Source organism: Nelusetta ayraudi, unplaced genomic scaffold, assembly GCF_046127955.1.
Source record: "Nelusetta ayraudi isolate G7.1 ecotype Tasmania unplaced genomic scaffold, CSIRO-AGI_Nayr_v1 ptg000042l, whole genome shotgun sequence".
Taxonomy (NCBI): domain Eukaryota; kingdom Metazoa; phylum Chordata; class Actinopteri; order Tetraodontiformes; family Monacanthidae; genus Nelusetta; species Nelusetta ayraudi.
The window spans coordinates 19,457,822-19,477,112 of record NW_027466092.1 but is presented as its reverse complement, the minus strand read 5'-3'; the positions used below and the strand labels follow the sequence as shown (position 1 = coordinate 19,477,112).

The window sequence follows — 19,291 nt, the reverse complement described above, 5'->3', positions numbered from 1 at the left end:
ACTTTCTTCTGCGTTATTTTGAATAGTCTTCCCTTGGTCCACTGTTGTATATTTTATTGTGAAATGTATTTGAGTGCTGTAATAAAGAATTTATTTTTGGAACCACGTCTCTAAGCTTTGTTGGTAAACGAATTTGTGTTATTTTGTTATTAATCTAGCAGAGGTTAACTCAATTCTCCAGGTGCAATTCCTGGGGTGGCATAGTCGGATTAGATCTTCTGGTTGCCGCATAAATCAACTGCAAAATTGTTACTGTTAGAACACACGCTTTCATTACGAAAATAAATCACCAATATTAAAATCCCTCCATTCATCACAGCTATTTTTATTTATCTTTAGGTCTTATATTTTTAATATTGTTTTGTACAAAGGGAGTTGCCACGCAATTTCATTGTATCTCATGCTACAGTGACAGTAAAGGCTATTCTGATTCTGATTCTGATTCTGATTCTGATTCTATGGCATAAAATCCAATCAGGAAGTGATTGTACTAATTTGGTTGTAGTACCGCCAGCGGCCAAACAGCGTCACATCCGTCAACGAACAAAAACAAAAAATAAACAGTGAGTAATGGAAACGCAAAGGCGTAATGGAAACCTGGCCGTCAGGTGTTATCTGACGCAATGACGTCAGTATGTGCGATAAGAGGCGAGCTCTGCGGCGACGTAGCAGTATTTGGGGCGGGAGGTAACCAGCGCAGAACACCTGAGCGGACATTTCATGGTGAAGGCTGGGATCTTGTTTCTGACGGCGCTCGCGGTGACCGTCTGCCTAACACCTCCTGTCTGGACATCGGACGAAGGTAAGCCGACACGTCTCTCTGCTGCCAGCCATCTACTGGGCTGTTTCACTCATTCAAGGTATTCAGTGGTTTCACTCGAGTCTCAGCCAACATGACGTAACGCCTCAATTTAGACGTGTTCTTGAGCTTCCGCTTTCGACATCCGAGTGTCGACTCATAATGTTCATCGCTATGATAAATATATCTTGTTCATCATTACATTGTGAGCTAACACAAGTTTCAAAGACAACAGGTTGTATATGTTTGTTTTTTTTTTTGTTTTTTTTAATTGCCGTTATTTCGCTCGAGTCTTTACAAACCGTCGTGCTCAACGTTACCATATTTTGACGGCGAAAGCGATGACACTTCACAATCATCAGTGGTTTGAGACTTAAAATGTTGACCTTTTTTTTTAAAAAAAAAAAGAAACAAACAAACAAACAAACAAAAAAAGACAGTGAGGAAGTGTGTGTATCACACACACACACACACACACACACACACACACACACACACACCCGATGAACAGTTGTGAATTTTTCCCATTTAATAAATAATTTAATTGTACCCATTTTCTTACTTTAGTGTCTACTTTTGCTGATCAGGATGTCTTCTTGATTATTAAGAATAAAACAGAAGCTTCTCTGTCTTCCAGGTGTGTCCCATGTCATTGGCTCTGTCCTGCCAATCTTTGCTGCTCCTGGCAACAACGTTATCCTTCCATGTCAACTGGAGCCACCACTGAATGTGGACGAGCAGACAATTGAGTGGTCAAGGCCGGACCAGCAGCCCAGCCCATCCGATCACCTGAGTCAACTTCAGTATGTTCATGTCCACAGGCAACACCATGAGGTCCTTGACATGAAGAGCCACTCGTATGTCAGTCGCACATCACTGTTCGACAATGAGCTGAAACATGGAAACATCTCCCTCAAGATTGAAAATGTGACAGTGGAAGATGAAGGGCAATACAAATGCTTTGTCCCCAAGTTGAGGGGTCCGGTGAAGGAAGCATTCGTCCGCCTCTTTGTTGGTGAGTGCAAGGATGTTCAGTATTTAGACACTGGCATTTTCCCCCCATAAAAAATACAATTTATATATCGATATATATGTATATGTGTATATATATATATATATATATATATATATACATATATATATATATATATATATATATATATATATATATACATATACATATATATATATATATGTGTATATATATATATATATATATATATACATATATATATATATATATATATACATATGTGCATATTTTAAAGTTGTGAAAAATATATTTATAATGTTTTGTTTCAGAACCAACCCCTGTGAAAACGACAGAGACGTGGATTCATCCTACTGAGTATTCAACAACAGGTCCGGTAGAGAAGGAGATTAAAGGTGAGAGAAACAGGATTATGGATTATTTTCATAATATACCATACACTGTATTCCTAAAAGTTAACAGTAAGAAAAATGCACTATTAATGAAACAGTAAGTTGATGCCGATTGCCTTTCATTTTCTTTCAAATCAGGTGTCCAATCCCATCATATCGTACTTATCGTGGTTTCCCTCGTCTTCCTGCTCCTGGGTGGTGGATACATCATTAAAAGAAGCCTGACTGTCAGGAAGTGAGTAACAAGAAAACAGAAGCTGAATTGCCACTATCTGATTATGGCATTTACATTTTTCTTATCCTTCATTCTGCATTCTCTGTGCCTAAGATAGAAAATAGATGTATCTTCACTATGCCCTAGTACAGCTGCTTCATTTAAAACAAACAAACAAAAACTTCTTTGTTATTCTGAGAAAGAATTATTTCGTCCTCTCTCTCAGTCCTGTGTCTTTTAGTCAGTGCGATATAATTTCACCACTAGATGTCATAGTTTCATACCACAACTAACCGGTTCCCTGCTTGAGCAGCAAGGAGCAGTAATGCCACGTAGACGCGGTCTGCTGTGACGTCATCCACTACTTTACCCACATTGCCTCGTACGAATTGGTCCGAGGTGCCATTTGGAACAGATTGGCAACCAGTGTGAATGTAGAATGAATGAATGGAAGTGCCTTGAGAAGCGCTATATGAATCCAAGCCACTGTCATTTTTATATGATCGTCAATGCAAAAGAGAAAACGGACTTAAAAATGTCATCACACAGAACTTTCCTGAAACACACACAGAGTATAGTTGAAGTTTTGTTTTGATTCTCTGGCACCGTTTTCCAAGTTATTAACAAATGGGGTACAAATGGATACTAAAGAACACTATGTTTCCAGTTCAATTCATTTCTTTTTCTTGGCATTTCTGGCACAAATAATTTTCTAGACATAAACATTCTAGTCATTTTCTAGGCGTCCCAGTAGATATTTGTGTCCAAAAATTGACAAATAATCAGAAACTACGTTTATTGCGAAACATCCCTGCTGGATTATAAAATATAATGGCGCTGATGTGATTTCACAGATTCAGCGGCTTTACGACTCTTTGATCCAAAGTTCTAATTCAACTAATACCAGCTGCGTGCGTTACTGTGTTGCTTCCAACACCCAATAATAATAATAATAATAATAATAATAATAATATGATAATCATCATCTTCTTCTCTTCCAGCTTTCGACAACTGCTGGAAAGGGATTTTCTCTGCTCGAGGTGGAACAAACTGAGATGTGTTAAAACCAGTGGATTTCCCCATGAACAGGAGTATTTGAGTACACTTCATCAAGTTCAGTCGATGGCACAAATGTGATTGCAGTGTCCAGATTTTGCACTTTCTCAGCCACAGAGCAGCTGGAGAAGAGAGCTGGCAAAGAAAGACTATTAATGGATTCCTACATCAAGAATGTGAAGTGGAAACAAGAATATTTTTGGAAGAATTCACAAATGACCCTGGTGATCCTGGATTTGTCAATTTTTTTTGATACAGTTGGGCGTCATAATACAATAAGTCAGTCATGTCCCTTAAATAATCTTTATTATTAACCCTTTAAAACCAACTGTTATTCTTCAGTACTGCACTTTAGTGGCTACAATAACACATGAAGCAGAACATTATAAAACTGCTGTAGCAATGTCTTTGTATGATTGAAATATTTATCTCAGTGGCAGGCTCTCTGAGAATTTCTTTATGGAGTAAAATTGTTAATTAATATTGTTTAGTATTGATTATTATTTTTTTATGATCTTAAATGTCGGTTCCCTATTTGTTTTCTGTCAAGTGTTACCTCGTCAGGTGTTTACAGATAAAATTTGAGACAGAAAGACTGTGAGAAACAGAAAGTGGAGTTCTTTTTGTTGCACCTCCCTGGGCAAACACTGGTAAAGACTCAGTCAGCCACCAACACATTTAGGGGTAGATCCTCAAAGAAGGGCGTGCAGCGCTAAAATGCGGCGCATTTTGCGGCGGGATTGCGCCCGCAATTTGCGCCACAGATGCGGGGATCCACAAAGGTTTTTGCGCTAATGACATGCAGGCGCAAACACGCCCACGAATGCGGCACCTGAAACAGGTGCGAATGTTGCGGTCTGGCAACCTGAGAGCAGTTTGCGCCAAAGGTTGTTGGTGAGTGAGTGTGTTGGACAGCGAAACTCTGCTAGGATAAAAAGCGCTCCTGTGCGCGCCTGGCATTACGTTGCAAGACGCGTTAGTCACCAACACCTGAGTACCATTTGTATTTTTCATAGCCGATCTAAAATATTGGCATATATACTGTAGTCTATGCCTACCTACATATAAGATTTCGGGATATATTTCAGGCTTTCCAGAGAGGAAAGTTTCACTCAGAAGCCAGAAACACTCTGATAGACAGAAGCTGCGCCTGGTTTTGGCTGGCGGTGTTTGCGTCTGTCAAACTGCGTGCGGACACGCGCGCAAACTCTTTCTGGATCTGCCGCTGTTTGAATGAGGCATATTTGCATAGAAGGGGGTGTGTCATTTTGCGCGCAATGACTCATTTCAATACATTCAAATGAATCTGGCGCAACCCTGCCGCTACCTGCGCCGATTTTCACGTTTGCGTCCCCTCTGTGGATCGGAATCACCGTTTTTGGCGCTATTTACGCGGATTTTCTGGCGCAAAAGCCGCGCAATCGCTTTGTGGATCTACCTCTTAGATTTTCTTCTAATAGTGATCCAGCTAGTGAGCCTGTGGATTAGGGCTCACCGAGTACACCAACAGTGTTCACTGAAGCGAACTTGAATTGTTATTTTACACTTTAAAAATACACACACTTATATATGTGTATGCATTTCATCGCGAGTGGATAGATAGATAGCGTGTGTGTGTGTGTGTGTGTGTGTGTGTGTGTGTGTGTGTGTGTGTTCGTTCTGTTGTCACAACAAATCGCATCTCTGTTAAACATGTAAAGGAGGTGATTGGCAGTCAATATATTCATGGTTTGATCTGAAAGATAGACATCACTAGAATGACTCGCCCTTCAGAGAACAAAATCCTGCCTTACCAAATAACTGCTCTGCGTGGTGGAACAGTGGCTTCAAAGCTCAAGGAGGAAGTTTGATCAGATGCTTGCTGAGCAGAAAAGCATCTCTACTCAGTATGTAGATGAATGTGACAAGGCTGAAGCTGAAAGCCAGAGAGAAGACCAGAGAGCTGACGCCTGCTCGTGATTTGGAGGCTCTCACCAATGTCAAAGATGAGTTGGACCGGGCCCACAAGCTGCTCAAAGCCGGTGTCCTCCAAAGATGTTGTTGGAAAAAGTGTGGATGAGCTTGAGAGTGTGCTATGGAGCAGCAGAAGAGAAGAAGAAGAAGAGCTGCTAGAAGAGCTGAAGGACCAGCTACAGGCCACAGAAGATGCCAAACTGCATTTGGAGGTCAACATTCAGGCCGTGAATGTGCAGTTTGACCGAGACCTCCAGGCCAGAGAGAAGTAGGGTGAAAAGAGGATGCAACAGCTGGTCAAACAGGTTTGGGAGATGAAAGTTAAGCTGAAAAATGATCACTATGATGTCCTCAAACAACTGAAAAAACCTCAGGCCCAAACTAAAGCTGCTGAGAAAGTCTGATGAACTGCTATTGTCCAGAGACAACACCGTCGCCAAGGGCAGGGAGACTGAGAAGAAGCTCAAAGACATGGAGGCAGACACCATTCACTTGCATAAGGATCCAGCCACTGCCGAGATGTTGAGGCGACAGGCTCTGCCAGAGAGAGAGGAGCAGCAGGATGAAATCAACAGCAGCAGGATGAAGAGTTCTTTGCCTGCAGACAAAAGGAGAAAGCTGGAGGCCCACATCAGTGAGCTTTAGGAAGAGTTGGAGGAAGAAATGTTTAATGCAGAAATGGTTGACGGATGCCTGTAGAGAGCCACTTTCCAGTCTGAGCAGAGATTTGACCACAGTTCCTCTTAGTGTGTTTCCAATAAAGCCATTTGATGAACCTTAATAAAAATATTGCGTCTCCTGATGTACCAGTCAGCACAACTTGTTTGTTGAGTTACATACCACTCTGCCAGGCTTCACACAGCTGTTTCATTCTTTTTATGCGTCTACTTTTTAATGAGTGTTTTTTTCATTCAGTACCAAGAACCTTCATTAAAGGTCACCTATTATACAAAATTTCGGGCTTTTGTATTTGATGTCTGACCCTCCAGAGCAGCAACACACTATTTTACGCGCTGAAAGCTTTTTAGATTTGCATATCTCGCGGCTCGTTTCCTCGTAATTACTGCATCTTTAGCAGCTGTTTAGCGGCTAATCCAGCTTCGTTCGGACCCAGCGTGGGCTGAGTTACGGACCGAAGGTCCATGGACGGTTTTTGTGCCTTCCGTGTCCCCGGAAATATATTTTACTTTGTGTACTGACCGTGTTTTTGCTTTGTATTTTTGCGAGACATTTTAACAGGGCTTAGAATGATTTGGTTTCATACTGTTGACTTGTATCAAAACACTGTCCTAGCAGAGAAAATATGGACGCTGAAACCATCACTTCAGTCATAGAGTCGTTTATTATTAGACAAGAATATCTGCACAACTTACATCCACACCAAGCACAAAGCAGGAAGAGCTCTATACAACCCATGTTACCATGCTGGCAGCGTGAACATCGCTATAAGGAGAGAAACTTGCGAGTCAAACTCGCTGCCTCTTCAGTTTCGCTGCTCGCGAACACAACACACATAACAAGCAGAGCACGGAGTTAGCGGTGGTGGCTAACAGTTCATCAACACCATTCAGTGGTTGTACGTTGCAAGTAGTCTTAAAACTAATGTTGCTTGAGGTCACAATACACTCACAGTCCTCATACATGTTTTCAAATATTGCCGTGGCTGACTATTCTCTCGTCGTCCACCAGGGGGCCGAGTCGAGCCCGTCTCACTCCCGTTGCCGACCGGACCGGTGTTCCATGGCATCCGCATTAGGCTGAACAAACCTCCAACATTTTCTCTGTTCGTTCCACTCCGACCGTTGTGGTCCTTGGTGCTTCGGTAGTCGCTCGGTATTTTTTATTTTATATTTTTTAATTTCCCTGACACCGAAAAAAACATTTTCTTGGAGCAGCGCATTGCGGAATCACTTCCGGGGCAGAGCGGGGGAGGGCCGAACCAGTCCGAGAGGGTGCCGGAGCTTGGCCATGAAAGGAGATCCGGCACACAATGACGTCATTGCGTTCCCAGTGTTGAAAAAATCTCTGTGAAAAGAGCGTTTAGAACCATGCCCAACAATTTGCAGGGCTCACGTCCAAACGCATGAACCTTATTATTTGATATCGAGATCGTTTGACAATAGAGTTCAACATTGTAACAATTTTTAAAGCTCAGAAAAGTGGAACAGCATCATAGGTCCCCTTTAAGTTGATTACTTGTCTTGATGACTGATTGTGCAGCTCAGAAACTGAATTTCCTTTGGGATAAATTAAGTATCTATCTATCTATCTATCTATCTATCTATCTATCTATATATATATATATATATGTATATATGTATATATAAATATATATACAGCGCCTTGCAAAAGTATTCACCCCCCCTTTGCTTTTATCTATTTTGTTAGATTTCAGCCTGTAATTTAAATGTTTTTCATCTGAATATTTCGTGAGATGGATCTGCGCAAAGTAATCTAAGTTGGTGAAGTGAAATGAGAAAAAAATATATAAAAGAATAATTTAAAGAAATAAAAAAGTGGAAATTGGCATGTGCATATGTATTCACCCCCCCTGAAGTCAGTACTTTTTAAAGCAACCTTTTGCAGCAATTACTGCTGTAAGTCTCTTCTGATAGGTCTCTATGAGCTTGCCACATCTTTCAACTGGGATTTTTGCCCATTCCTCATGGCAAAACTTCTCCAGCTCCACCAAGCTGGATGGTTTCCGCTTGTGAACGGCAGTCTTCAAGTCAAACCAGAGATTTTCAATTGGATTGAGGTCCGGGCTTTGACTAGGCCATTCTAGCACATTTAACTTCTTCTCCTTAAACCATTCTTGCGTAGCTTTAGCAGTATGCTTCAGGTCATTGTCCTGCTGGAAAGTGAACCTCCGTCCCAGTCGCAAATCACAGGTGGACTGAAACAGGTTTTGCTCCAGAATGTCCCTGTATTTAGTACCATCCATCTTCCTCTCTATGCGGACCAATTTCCCTGTCCCTGTTACTGCAAAACATCCCCATAGCATGATGCTGCCACCACCATGTTTCACTGTGGAGACAGTGTTCTTGGGGTGATAGGAAGTGTTGGGTTGCTGCCAGACATAGCATTTCCCTTTGTGGCCAAAAGGTTCAATTTTAGTCTCATCTGACCAGATCACCTTCCGCCATACATTTAGGGGGTTGTCCACATGCTTTTTGGCAAATTCAAAACGTGCCTTCTTATTTTTAACACTGACAGGTATTCACTGGCCACTCTTCCATAAAGCCCAGCTCTATGGAGTGTACGGCTTATTGTGGTTCTATGGACAGACACACCAGTGTTTGCTGTAGAACTCTGCAGCTCCTTCAGGGTTACCTTTGATCTCTGTGTTGCCTCTCTGATCAATGTCCTCTTTGCCCGGTCTGTGAGTTTTGGTGGTCGGCCCTGTCTTGGCAGGTTTGTTGTGGTCCCGTGTTGTTTCCATTTGGCGATTATAGATTTGATGGTGCTCCGGGGGATCATCAAAGATGTAGATATTTATTTGTAACCCAGTCCTGACTTGTATCTCTCTATAACTTTGTCCCTGACTTGTTTGGAGAGCTCCTTGGTCTTCATGATGTGATTCTTCTTGCTAAGTAGAGTTGCAGCCCATTGGGGCCTCTCAGAGAAGGTGTGTTTATACTGACACATCATGTGACACTTAGATTGAACTCAAGTGGACTTCATTGAACTAATTCTGTGACTTGTGAAGGTAATGGATTGCACCAGCACTTTTTAAGGGGCTTCATAGCAAAGGGGGTAAATACATATGCACATGCCAATTTCCACTTTTTTATTCTTTAAATTATTCTTTTATGTATTTTTTTCTCATTTCACTTCACCAACTTAGATTACTTTGTGCAGATCCATCTCACGAAATATTATTTATATTTAAATTACAGGCTGAAATCTAACAAAATAGATAAAAGCAAAGGGGGCGGGGGTGAATACTTTTGCAAGGCGCTGTATATATATATATGTATATATATATATATATACATATATATATAAATATGTATATATATGATGCTATACACTCTGCAATACACTCTTATCAGGTACAGCTACTGAATGCTTGAACAATGGTTTAGCTGAGCGTGTGAATCTTGATTAAAAAGTAAACAGGTGTGTCAAATGAAAGGATGCAAAGCATCTAAGTTGCGTGACTGCCAGAACATGGTGGTCATGCAACTCAGATGCTTTTGTCACTGTTGAAGTTCATTTCTGGTGACATCAAAGTGAAAATCCAGGACTGTGTGATTTTTCAAATTCCCACATTTCATTATTTCCAGTCAATAGTTGGGGATGAATGTCTTGTAGCCTGAATGTGAACTTTACTGTGACATTGGTTCGCTCCTGAGAATAATCTACTATTCACAAGCAAAGCAAGAGCAAACATTGAATCCTTCTTCATTTATCATCACTTTATTGCCTGAGGTGCAGATATTCCAGTTTCTTATTATATTTTTTCCAATGAAGCCTTGAAAGCACCAATAAAGTGCATTAGAACCATTGATTCATTCAACTGCTTCACTTGAAATTAGTTCCCTTGTGGTGGTTTTTGTCTTTTTTCAATCAAAGCTAAATAGCAAATATTTTATGAACAGTTTTACCAAACAAGTTTAAGATGACATATAAACTTGTTTAACATAAAATAAAATTGTGAGAAAACATGAACCGTTCAGCTGCCCATGTAGTCCGTGTGGCTGTGCTGTTTTCAGAGAGTCAACACAACAACGTTCTCATAAGTTTATACATGATGTTTTTACATGCTGGTGAGAGAGGCACTTTCCCGATATCCAAACATTTCTGAGTGGCTGATGATCCACGTTTGAAGTGAGAGGATTTCTGTGAGCCGGTCAAAATAAACACTATATGTGCACAAGGTATTGATATGGTTTGCTTGTGAAATGTCTCTTAAACTTGAAAAAGTACATCAATTGGTCAAGTCTTTCTTCATGAACACTGTTTTAATGCTGCTCGCTCCCACATTATCTTTTTTTATATATATATATATATATTGTTGCTCTCCTTCATTTTTCCTGTTGATTGGGGTGTGTTGCCATGTTCCACCACATTTTTTTGTGTGTGTGACTGCCAAATGTTTAAATGCCAGTCCCACCCCAGAAAACAATGCCAAACTGTGGTGGGACTGGTTTAGTGGCTAAATCATGCACACACTGGCGTCAGTAATTTGAAAGAAATGTACAAACAATCACAAGGTTAGGTAATGGAGTGCTCCACTTTCTGCCATACCTCTGAAAGGTTGGAAGAAGTGGTATAAAAAGGGCAAGTGATGAGACAGCAGCGGCATCCTGCATCAGCCTCAGACTCACCACTGACCTCCACCATCCTCACACCACTGGAAGGTAAGGAAACCTCCACATCCCTGTACTGTCTCCTTCCCTTCAAGAACCTACTATGATTATCTATTATTATATATGATTTATCAGAGAAATTATGCGTTAGTAAGAGCCTGGAAGGTTTTTTTTTATTTTTTTTTTTTTGTGCAAATCTCAATTTATTTCATTTTTGGTCTCCATAAAGAAAAATTGTGATTGCATTTTAAATATCCAACAAGAAAAAAAAAGTCACCTACCGAAGGAAAGGGCAGAGTAAATAATCGAGAATTCCACGTGTTTCACCACCACTGGGGAGCAAAAAGCTGGAGGCGGTCCAACAGAGTTTCCTGTCCTTTCTTTGCAAACATTTTTCACCCTCTGTCCAATTCTTTCAGAAGCAAAGAGGCCTTTTTTGCCATAGTAGCATGTAAGGCTAAGATAAAACGTTTCTGTTTGTGAAATAAATGAACTACGACTGCACATGACCGACTATTAAGAAAGAAATCCAAGATGAGCTTATTACATTATGAACCAATCAACATAAATGATTGATAAAGGTTGTGTAAAGATTCTGATTAAACAACTTTCCGCACAGCACTGAACCATGCAGTAAACAAAGTGACATGTTTGCAGGCTCAGTAAAAAAAAGAAAGAAAGAAAAAAGAACATTGATAGTTTTCATTTCTGTCTTCTTAGTACAGTTTGGTACATGAACCCTTCCTGAATTTTTTTCATTTATTCTAGAGGCAAACTAACATCTCTACCGTAAGGAAAAAGGTTTTTATTTATTATGTTTAACATGAATTATGCTTCTATATATTCACTGCTTACTTACTGCACCCTTTTCTTTGATAATGTTAATATCTACATCCTGCTGTGGTTGAAAGTGAAGCGCAGTGATTTCCCATTTAAGTGACATTGAAAGGGCTTTGTGTTGCAACTGTTGAGCTGCTCTTGTGTCCTTCTTGTATGTGGTAATTGCACCAGTTAAACACACAAGCCATCACAGATCTGCTGCATACAGTCGCTGGAAACCTGGAACCGTCTTGGAAATGAAAGATAAAACCTCTATGTTGCAGAAAGGCTGAATTTGTGTCTCTGGCTGCCTGCACGTCCTTCTGCTGACATGCTCCACCTAATCCCAGTGCTCTTCTTGTCAGCCCCCCTATGGCTGACAACGGGTAACACGCACCTGCACAATCGACCATTGTTCATTTATACAAACAGATGTAATGACTGAGCAGCTTTATGATCTGGATGCTGTGAAGTGCTGAAATGTGCGTCTTCATGGAGTGTGGTTGTCTTGGTGCCTGTTGATGTGAATTATTCATCAATTACACATCTCATTTCAACCAGCTCCTCACTTCTTGTGTTGTATGTCTCTTTTTTTCTTCAGTCTCTGGGAACAATTACGAGGTGAACGTGTCATTCACATCTATTCATAGGCTGAAATCCAATTTTTAACATACGCCAATTCAAGTGAATCAGCAGTACGGATTCAGTTACTAGGTCCAGGAGTTCATGTGAGTACAAATGTTTTTAAAATAGTTACTCAAGAGAAACATGTGGCCTTGTTCTGTTTTAATATTTACTTTATTTTATAAGTAAGAATGTTCAGTACATGTGTGCATTGACTGCATGGATCAAATGATGATTTTACTTTTTAGGAGTTTAATTTTACAATTAATGGAGTTGTGCAAGAAACAGCCACTATTAACAACACAAGGTCTCCCCCTGACGAATTGAGCGCTCTGGATGTCACTGCCTGTCGTTCTTCAGGTTAGCACAGACACTGTTATAATACAATCTAATAACTTGCAATGCAAAAAATTGCATTTCAAGGGGTTACTTTCCTACTTGTGTTCAGAGTGTATTACATTCTTGACCTGTTCCAAACCTTCTCCCATAGGCAACTTACTTTTTCGTAATGAGGAAATTGGCTTGTTCCCAGAAAACTGTACCAGACGCATTTGTAATAACTTGGGAGAACTGGAAAATCTTGGGTGTCAGGAGCCAGAGCGCTGTCTAGGAAATGGAACGTAAGCAAATTTAGCAATTATAAAATCAAGGTACTTGGTTATAATCACTGGGGACAAATGTGGAACATTTTGGCCACATAAAGAAAGATGACAAACATCACAGAGATAAAGACATGAATGAAGACACACCCTTGACTTCCATCCTGTTAGTTCTGCCTTTTCTGTTGATGTTTGTTTGATTCTGTCTCTGCCTGCTTCCATCAGCTGTTTGTTTGACCCAATCTGCACTGTGACCGGTCCAACTATCATCAACTTTCATTGCACGCTTCACACTATCAGGGATCGGTGTGACTACGATCTGTGGCAGAGTGTCGATCATTCCATAACACTTCGAGGACATTTTCAGGAACGCCTTCGTAAAGATGTGATATTTTTGGACGGTGTGACACTGCTAGTGGGCAATGATACTGGTACCCTGGGACAAGGTGGGACAGTTCTGGTGAGAGGATGTCAGAAAATGCTGTTTTCAAAAATGATGGACTCAGTAATTGTTTCTTTACACTCAGAAGTGCTCACAAAGGTCGAAGTTTCCTCCACTTTGTTTTTCTGTTGTGATGCAGGTGAACAACCAACTACAAAACGTTAGCAGCACACCTCAGGAGGTTGTAGGTGTCGTGCTGTACAAGGATCAAACAGGAGTGACTGCAAAGTTTGATATAAATTCAACAGTAAAGGCACATTTACACTTTGATGGATCCACAGCCCAGTTTCAGCTTACAGGTAGTGACTTTGCAATCTTTGCATTTGCTGTGATTTGAACAAATCACACATCAACAATGTTTCTTTGTTAATGCTGGGGAGCTCATTTCTGTTTTTCCAATTGATTTTTTTGTTGTTGTAATGACGTCCAGGTGACCAGCAAGGTTTTTCTTTTGGAGGCATTTGTTCAGGTGATGATGTGCTTGATGTTCGGGATGGTGACAATGGAGACATGTAAGTCCTCAGTCACATCTCACTGAATACTATCAAACTGTCTTTAATGTCTTGTCAAAATGATGGATGTTCTTGAACTGGGTGACACGTTTTTTTGACTTGGTTGTACGTGTACGTTTGTCTGTAAGTCACACTTGTGTGAAAGAATGTCCACCAGTCTTGACAATGGTGTCTTTGTCGCCCCCCAGCTGTGCTGAGCAGTACAACCAAACTGTTGACAGTACCATCAACTGTACTCAGGTGGCTGGACGGTGAGCAGATGAAAGCATCATTTTAACAGATGCCTTCAGAATGTATCCTGCACATCCTTCATCAACTTTGACCTCTCTCTAACTGCATGTGACATGAAATGTGCTGACCTAAAATCACGCTAATAATAAAATGCATGTATATCTTTCATTTTCCTGTCTGCTGTGGAACAGCTGTAATATTCTGAATGATGCGCCCTTCAACGCTTGCCACAACAACACTGACCCAACACCCTTCATAGCTGCCTGCAAAAATACTTTATGTATTTATCCTGATGTGAATGGACTCTACTGCCAGTTCCTGGCGGCATACGCCAGAACCTGCAACCTGCACAGTGACATACTGGACGACTGGTGGGAGGACGTCAGTTGCTGTAAGACCTCCTGCACCTTGCTGTGGCTCAGACAGAAAGGCTACTCAATGTTGACATATACATTCTGTAGTGCTAAAACCTCCTTTAAATGGTTCTGTTGTTTGCAGAATTATGTTTTTTTTTTTGTGTAATTCTCATTATTTGGACATTACCTGTCTGTCTCTCAGCCCCCCCTCAGGCCTTGTGTCAGGACCTGATCTGTGGTGACCATGAGTTCTGTGGTGGCAATGCCAAAGGTGAAACCGCCTGCTTATGTCGAGCCATCTTTGCCGACCCGTTCCGATCAACAGACAGTTATGGTACGACTTGCACAGGACCTGTTAAATACACCACGACTGAGTTGACTGTAGACTCTGTCTTTATCTTCACATAGTCAAAGACCAGCAAAGTGTGCAACTTTGTTTCCAGTTGTTTCTTATTATTGTTATTTCCTAGGTGAGCCAGCAGTCTGCAGGCAGGACTCTTCCTCTCTTACTCTGGTCGGATGTCTCTTGGCCGAAAAGGGCATTGACTACACCACCTTGCACCTTAATGACGCAAACTGCACCGGTCACTTGGATGAAAACAAATATGTGACCTTCAGCTTCAACAGCACCAACACTTGTGGGGCGGTGGTCATGGTAACTTTAGTTCTTGAACAAGCAGCCAGTAGTTCAGGTGGAAATTCTCTGGTTGGTTGGCTTCACATCTGATTTTCAGCTCTTTCAAGGAAATGGCTTTGTGCACTTGCAGGCCAACAACAACTACACTGTCTACGCAAACACCATTGTTGGACAAAACAGTTCTGGCATCACCACTCGCCAAGACCAAGTCAAGATTGATTTCTCCTGCCTCTACGCTCATCCAGAAGATCAGACTTTGTCCTTCAGAATCAGAGAAAAGTCAGTCATGGCAGTCGCCAACGGTTGCTTTCTTTGCTGTGGTAAGAGGTGGTTTGGAGGTTTGGAGCTCAACCGTGTTTGTACTTAATGCCTGCAGCTCCCTTGTGAAGGAAATCACATCAGGCTCCTGGAACTACACTCTGACCATGAAGGCCTACACGGATGCTGACCTCTCAAACACTCTAGGAGCTACCAATGATGTCATGCTGGACCAGATGATCTGGGTGAAGATGGACACTAATGGACCGGAAGGTGGCTTTGTTGACCTGGTGACCGACTCCTGCTGGGCAACCAGCCAGTCAGCTTCCAACAGTACACCAAGATATGGCCTGATCACAAATGGGTAGGCTGACGGGGGCGTTGGCTGTTGTACCATGTGAGCCAAAAGCAAGATCAGTTAATATTTTCATGTGTTTTCCTCTTTGTGATCAGCTGTCCCAGTGACAACACAGTGACTATGAAAGGAAATGGAGAAGGGATGAAAAACTCCTTCTCCTTCAGGATGTTCCAGTTCTCTGGAAACTCTAGTGATGTCTACCTGCACTGCCAAATCCATCTGTGTGTTGCCCAGAATGAGACCTGTGTCCCGGTACGCCCCCTACAGTCTGATCACAGTTGTGGAGTTAAACAGAAAGATCAGCTTAGTGGACCATTGTTGTCCTGGTGTTCATCTCTCTCTTTCTTTCACTTGTAGGATTGTAGTGAAGGTGTGCGAAGACGTAGGTCTGCCGCCTCAAACTACGTGGACGGACCTCCAGCCCTCATTTCTTTGAGATGGACTACATAGGTAAGACACTGATTCCTGACTTTTCCTTGACTGTGCTCCAGAATCTGGCTCTGGGAACTTGTGGTACTGGAGCGGCGTCTTTATTGGTGACTCAGTTAACTCCACTATCTCATATTCCCAAAAATAAATCTTGATGATTTTTCTTTTTGCATAAAATCTAAGTGCTCAAAGTACGTCATGAATATCTGTTGTTGTGGGAATCTTTAAGAAAAAAAAAAATCACATAGTCTCACATTAATCATATTAGGGGAATTGGGGTCATGATTAAGTTTTATTATTAAACATATTACTCCTATTTTATTCTAACTTTTTCCTCTATAGCTGATAACCAGATGTTAATAATTAGGTATTATTAGATATGGGTTTGGGTTCTGATAGACTTCTATAGGGAAAGACAAAGCATCCGTTGAAAAGTCTGTTCCAATTGCTTTCATGAAGCTGGAGCTATTGCAGTCTGAGATGCAGGAATGTGAGACTCAGAACAGCCAAATCTTTCTTGACATCAGGCTACTAAACTCCAAATAAATGCATACCAATTGAAATGATGACATTGCAATTTCTACATGTTTAACATGTAAATACTGTATTATTATTTTTTTCCCCTCTAATAAAATGTTATTGCTACTTCTCTGAATAAACGTCTTTGAATAAAATGTAAATGTCAATCAATTTTTAAATTGATCTTTATCAAGTGTTGACAAAACTAAAACCACACAGCACACATAAAACACATATCCATATCCAAAATATAGGGGGTAAAAAAAAATCAAAGATGTAATAAAGGTAGAAAACCTAATGCTGAAACACAAGGACTCAAAGTTCCATTTACATGTTGTGCATGAAATTTGATAACTCAATAAATAATCTGGCAGCTCATTTTCCAGAACACAGCAATGCATTTGTGCACAAAAGAGATGTATGAACATAAAGATTACATCAAGAAAATGATATCACTCATGTACAACTCTGGCAGTGAATGTTCTAGTGTACACAATAATGGAGCTAATACAGTATCAGTATTTTGACAGTGTGAATCTTCATCAGTGAACAATGTCGCAATTCAGTCAGTAGACCGAGTTAAAATCGGGAGCAGTCAAGATGGTGGTGTCAATTAATAAATTGTCAAATCTGGTACTGTCATTTCTGTAGTATCTTGTTGAATGTAGGTTGAAGGAATATTTACAGCTTCATCTGTGTATCACAGCATTTAATATGAACCATTTTGCCTATATAGACAATATGCTATTTTAAGTAACTAATCAATCAGTCAATCAATCAAATTTTATTTATATAGTGCAACAATTAAAAAACAACATTTAACAGAAGTGCAGCAGTCCATTAGAGCCGCTTCCTCCCCCAAACGCACACAGGTTACCACCCACAGAGGAACCATAAGAGAAAACAGCCTCTCTCTCTCCCTCTCTCTCTTGCTTGCCATCAGCCAGTTCCATAGTTCAGTATAATGAAAGATATGTTAAGATGAGGTTGATGGAAAAAAATAGCTTTAAAAAAAATAATCATACATTTACTTAAAGCACTCCTTTTCTATTTGAATTGAAAATTCAGTTCTCAAAAAAATCTATGGCAACCTCTGTTGGATTCCTCTTGACTTCATAGAGCTTTCAGCTTTGTAACAAAATAGTGAGTCACATGCCTTGCGAGTCCCACCAGTGGCTCCTCCCTCTTAAGCAAAAGAGTACAAAGTCTCTCTGTTGACCTGCTCACTGATGGGAATTCCAGCTCTTTTTAGAGAACCGGCTGTTTTGGCTCGGCTCACTGAAAAGAGCCGGCTCTTTCGGCTCCCAAATGGCTCTTCAAATTTTTTGGTGCCTAAAATAATTTATTACCAACAGTAATAAAAGATTATGCGTAATATGAATTACTAATGTAAAAAAAGAAACATGGATTATATCCAATGTTTATAATATAAACACACCTTTATTTATACACTCTACAGAGTGATAAATACTAAGACAGAAAGTGCAAAAAACAAATGTTAAACTATTTACAAATTAACTTAAATAACTATTTTAAACGTTTAGTTTTTTACTACTAAACAAATTTAAAGTCAAACAACATGTGCTTAGAAACTCACACAACAAAATATAAATTAAAATGTGTAAAACAAAAAGAAAAAAAAAAATCAGCATTCAGATAACAGTTTTGTCCTTTAGTGAAGATTGACATTGAGAAAAACCAAGTACCTCTGCTTTGAGGGGCTGATCCTGTTTCTTCTCTCTGTAATTATCTGCCCTGTTTTGGAGAAGATTCTCTCTGAGGGGACTGATGTTGCTACAATGCACAGTCTCCGTGCCATCACATGTGTAAGGCGTCGGTAAATTGAAGCCTGCAGTTTCGTGGCGGTGGAATCTGCTCACCGAGCCGCGCTGTTGCGCGATAAAACGGGTCAAACAACCCGGCAAGCGACCCGGGTGATAATCGGCTCCCCGCACCCGGGACAACACCAGGTTTTCTTTTTACCTGCCGCACGGAATGACGTGGAGCGTAACGTGCGCTAAATCATAATATCGCGCCAGTCGCGGTAATCAAATGCGGCATGGAGAGAGAGAGAGAGAGTGAGAGAGAGAGAGAGAGAGAGAGAGAGAGAGAGAGAGAGAGAGGGAGAGAGAGAGGGAGAGAGAGAGAGAGAGAGAAACGTCCCGTTCACGTCAAAGAGCCGGCTCTTAGAGCCGTTTTGTTCGCGACCGACACATCACTACTGCTTTATTTATTTATTTATTTATTTTGTATTTGCATTTATCTTATTGCTTTTCTCGTTGAGTTAATCTGTTTATTACTTGAATTAGTTTATTAGTGGATAATTAACTCTGCAAATTTATGTTTTGCTTTGTTTTTTTTAATGTATGTTTGTTTTGTTTTGTTCTGCACAATACTTGTATATTGTTGCCAGTTGTTCCAGAATTTAACTTATCCATAAAAATATCATAAAGCAACTCAAACGGTAGTCCCTGATCCGACCCGTGTGATTCACATCCTTGGGTCACACACTCTACCTTTGAGAATAAAATCTGTTAGACATCAGGAAGACACTCAGACACATCTCTGCTTGTCATTGCAGGACAAGTCGGGGGGGGGGGGGGGGTATTTAAAAAATTAAAAACTATGGGCGACCGCGCTTTCTGCTCTGCTGTCCTCATCTGTGGAATGCACTACCTGACCATCTAATGGCAACACAGACCGTGGACGCTTTTAAGAAAGGCTTGAAAACCCACCCTAAAAAAAGCCCATTGTTTGATAGCTATTAAAGCAACTCTAGGTAACTTT

The 19,291-nt window shown here is 40.7% G+C and overlaps 2 protein-coding genes and 1 pseudogene across 2 annotated transcripts; all 3 read left to right on the top strand.

The window, feature by feature from the left end:
- Positions 1 to 654: 654 nt before the first annotated feature.
- Positions 655 to 4,063, top strand: LOC142894154 (uncharacterized). The gene is made up of 5 exons (XM_076035341.1): positions 655 to 802; positions 1,437 to 1,814; positions 2,102 to 2,185; positions 2,321 to 2,417; positions 3,398 to 4,063. The coding sequence occupies exons 1-5, from the start codon at positions 721 to 723 to the stop codon at positions 3,531 to 3,533; spliced, it is 777 nt and encodes a 258-aa protein (XP_075891456.1). The 5' UTR covers positions 655 to 720; the 3' UTR covers positions 3,534 to 4,063.
- A 105-nt stretch (positions 4,064 to 4,168) lies between these two features.
- LOC142894319 (myosin-9-like) lies at positions 4,169 to 6,152 on the top strand (annotated as a pseudogene).
- A 5,759-nt stretch (positions 6,153 to 11,911) lies between these two features.
- On the top strand, positions 11,912 to 16,000 carry LOC142894318 (alpha-tectorin-like). Its single transcript, XM_076035583.1, has 11 exons — positions 11,912 to 11,925; positions 12,907 to 13,222; positions 13,344 to 13,503; positions 13,635 to 13,716; positions 13,905 to 13,967; positions 14,106 to 14,415; positions 14,451 to 14,637; positions 14,774 to 14,958; positions 15,071 to 15,219; positions 15,317 to 15,562; positions 15,652 to 16,000. Exons 1-11 carry the CDS (start codon positions 11,912 to 11,914, stop codon positions 15,911 to 15,913), a joined length of 1,974 nt encoding a protein of 657 aa, XP_075891698.1. The 3' UTR covers positions 15,914 to 16,000.
- Positions 16,001 to 19,291: the final 3,291 nt, after the last annotated feature.

Bases quoted from the DNA above. Each gene is read 5' to 3' on its own strand.
- LOC142894154 (XM_076035341.1), top strand. From the start codon at position 721: ATGGTGAAGGCTGGGATCTTGTTTCTGACGGCGCTCGCGGTGACCGTC. The intron at 2,186-2,320 runs GTGAGAGAAACA...CTTTCAAATCAG, and splicing joins GGTAGAGAAGGAGATTAAAG to GTGTCCAATCCCATCATATC. The intron at 2,418-3,397 runs GTGAGTAACAAG...CTTCTCTTCCAG, and splicing joins AGAAGCCTGACTGTCAGGAA to CTTTCGACAACTGCTGGAAA.
- LOC142894318 (XM_076035583.1), top strand. The intron at 14,416-14,450 runs ACCTCCTTTAAA...TTTGCAGAATTA, and splicing joins ATACATTCTGTAGTGCTAAA to TGTTTTTTTTTTTGTGTAAT. The intron at 15,220-15,316 runs GTCAGTCATGGC...TAATGCCTGCAG, and splicing joins TCCTTCAGAATCAGAGAAAA to CTCCCTTGTGAAGGAAATCA.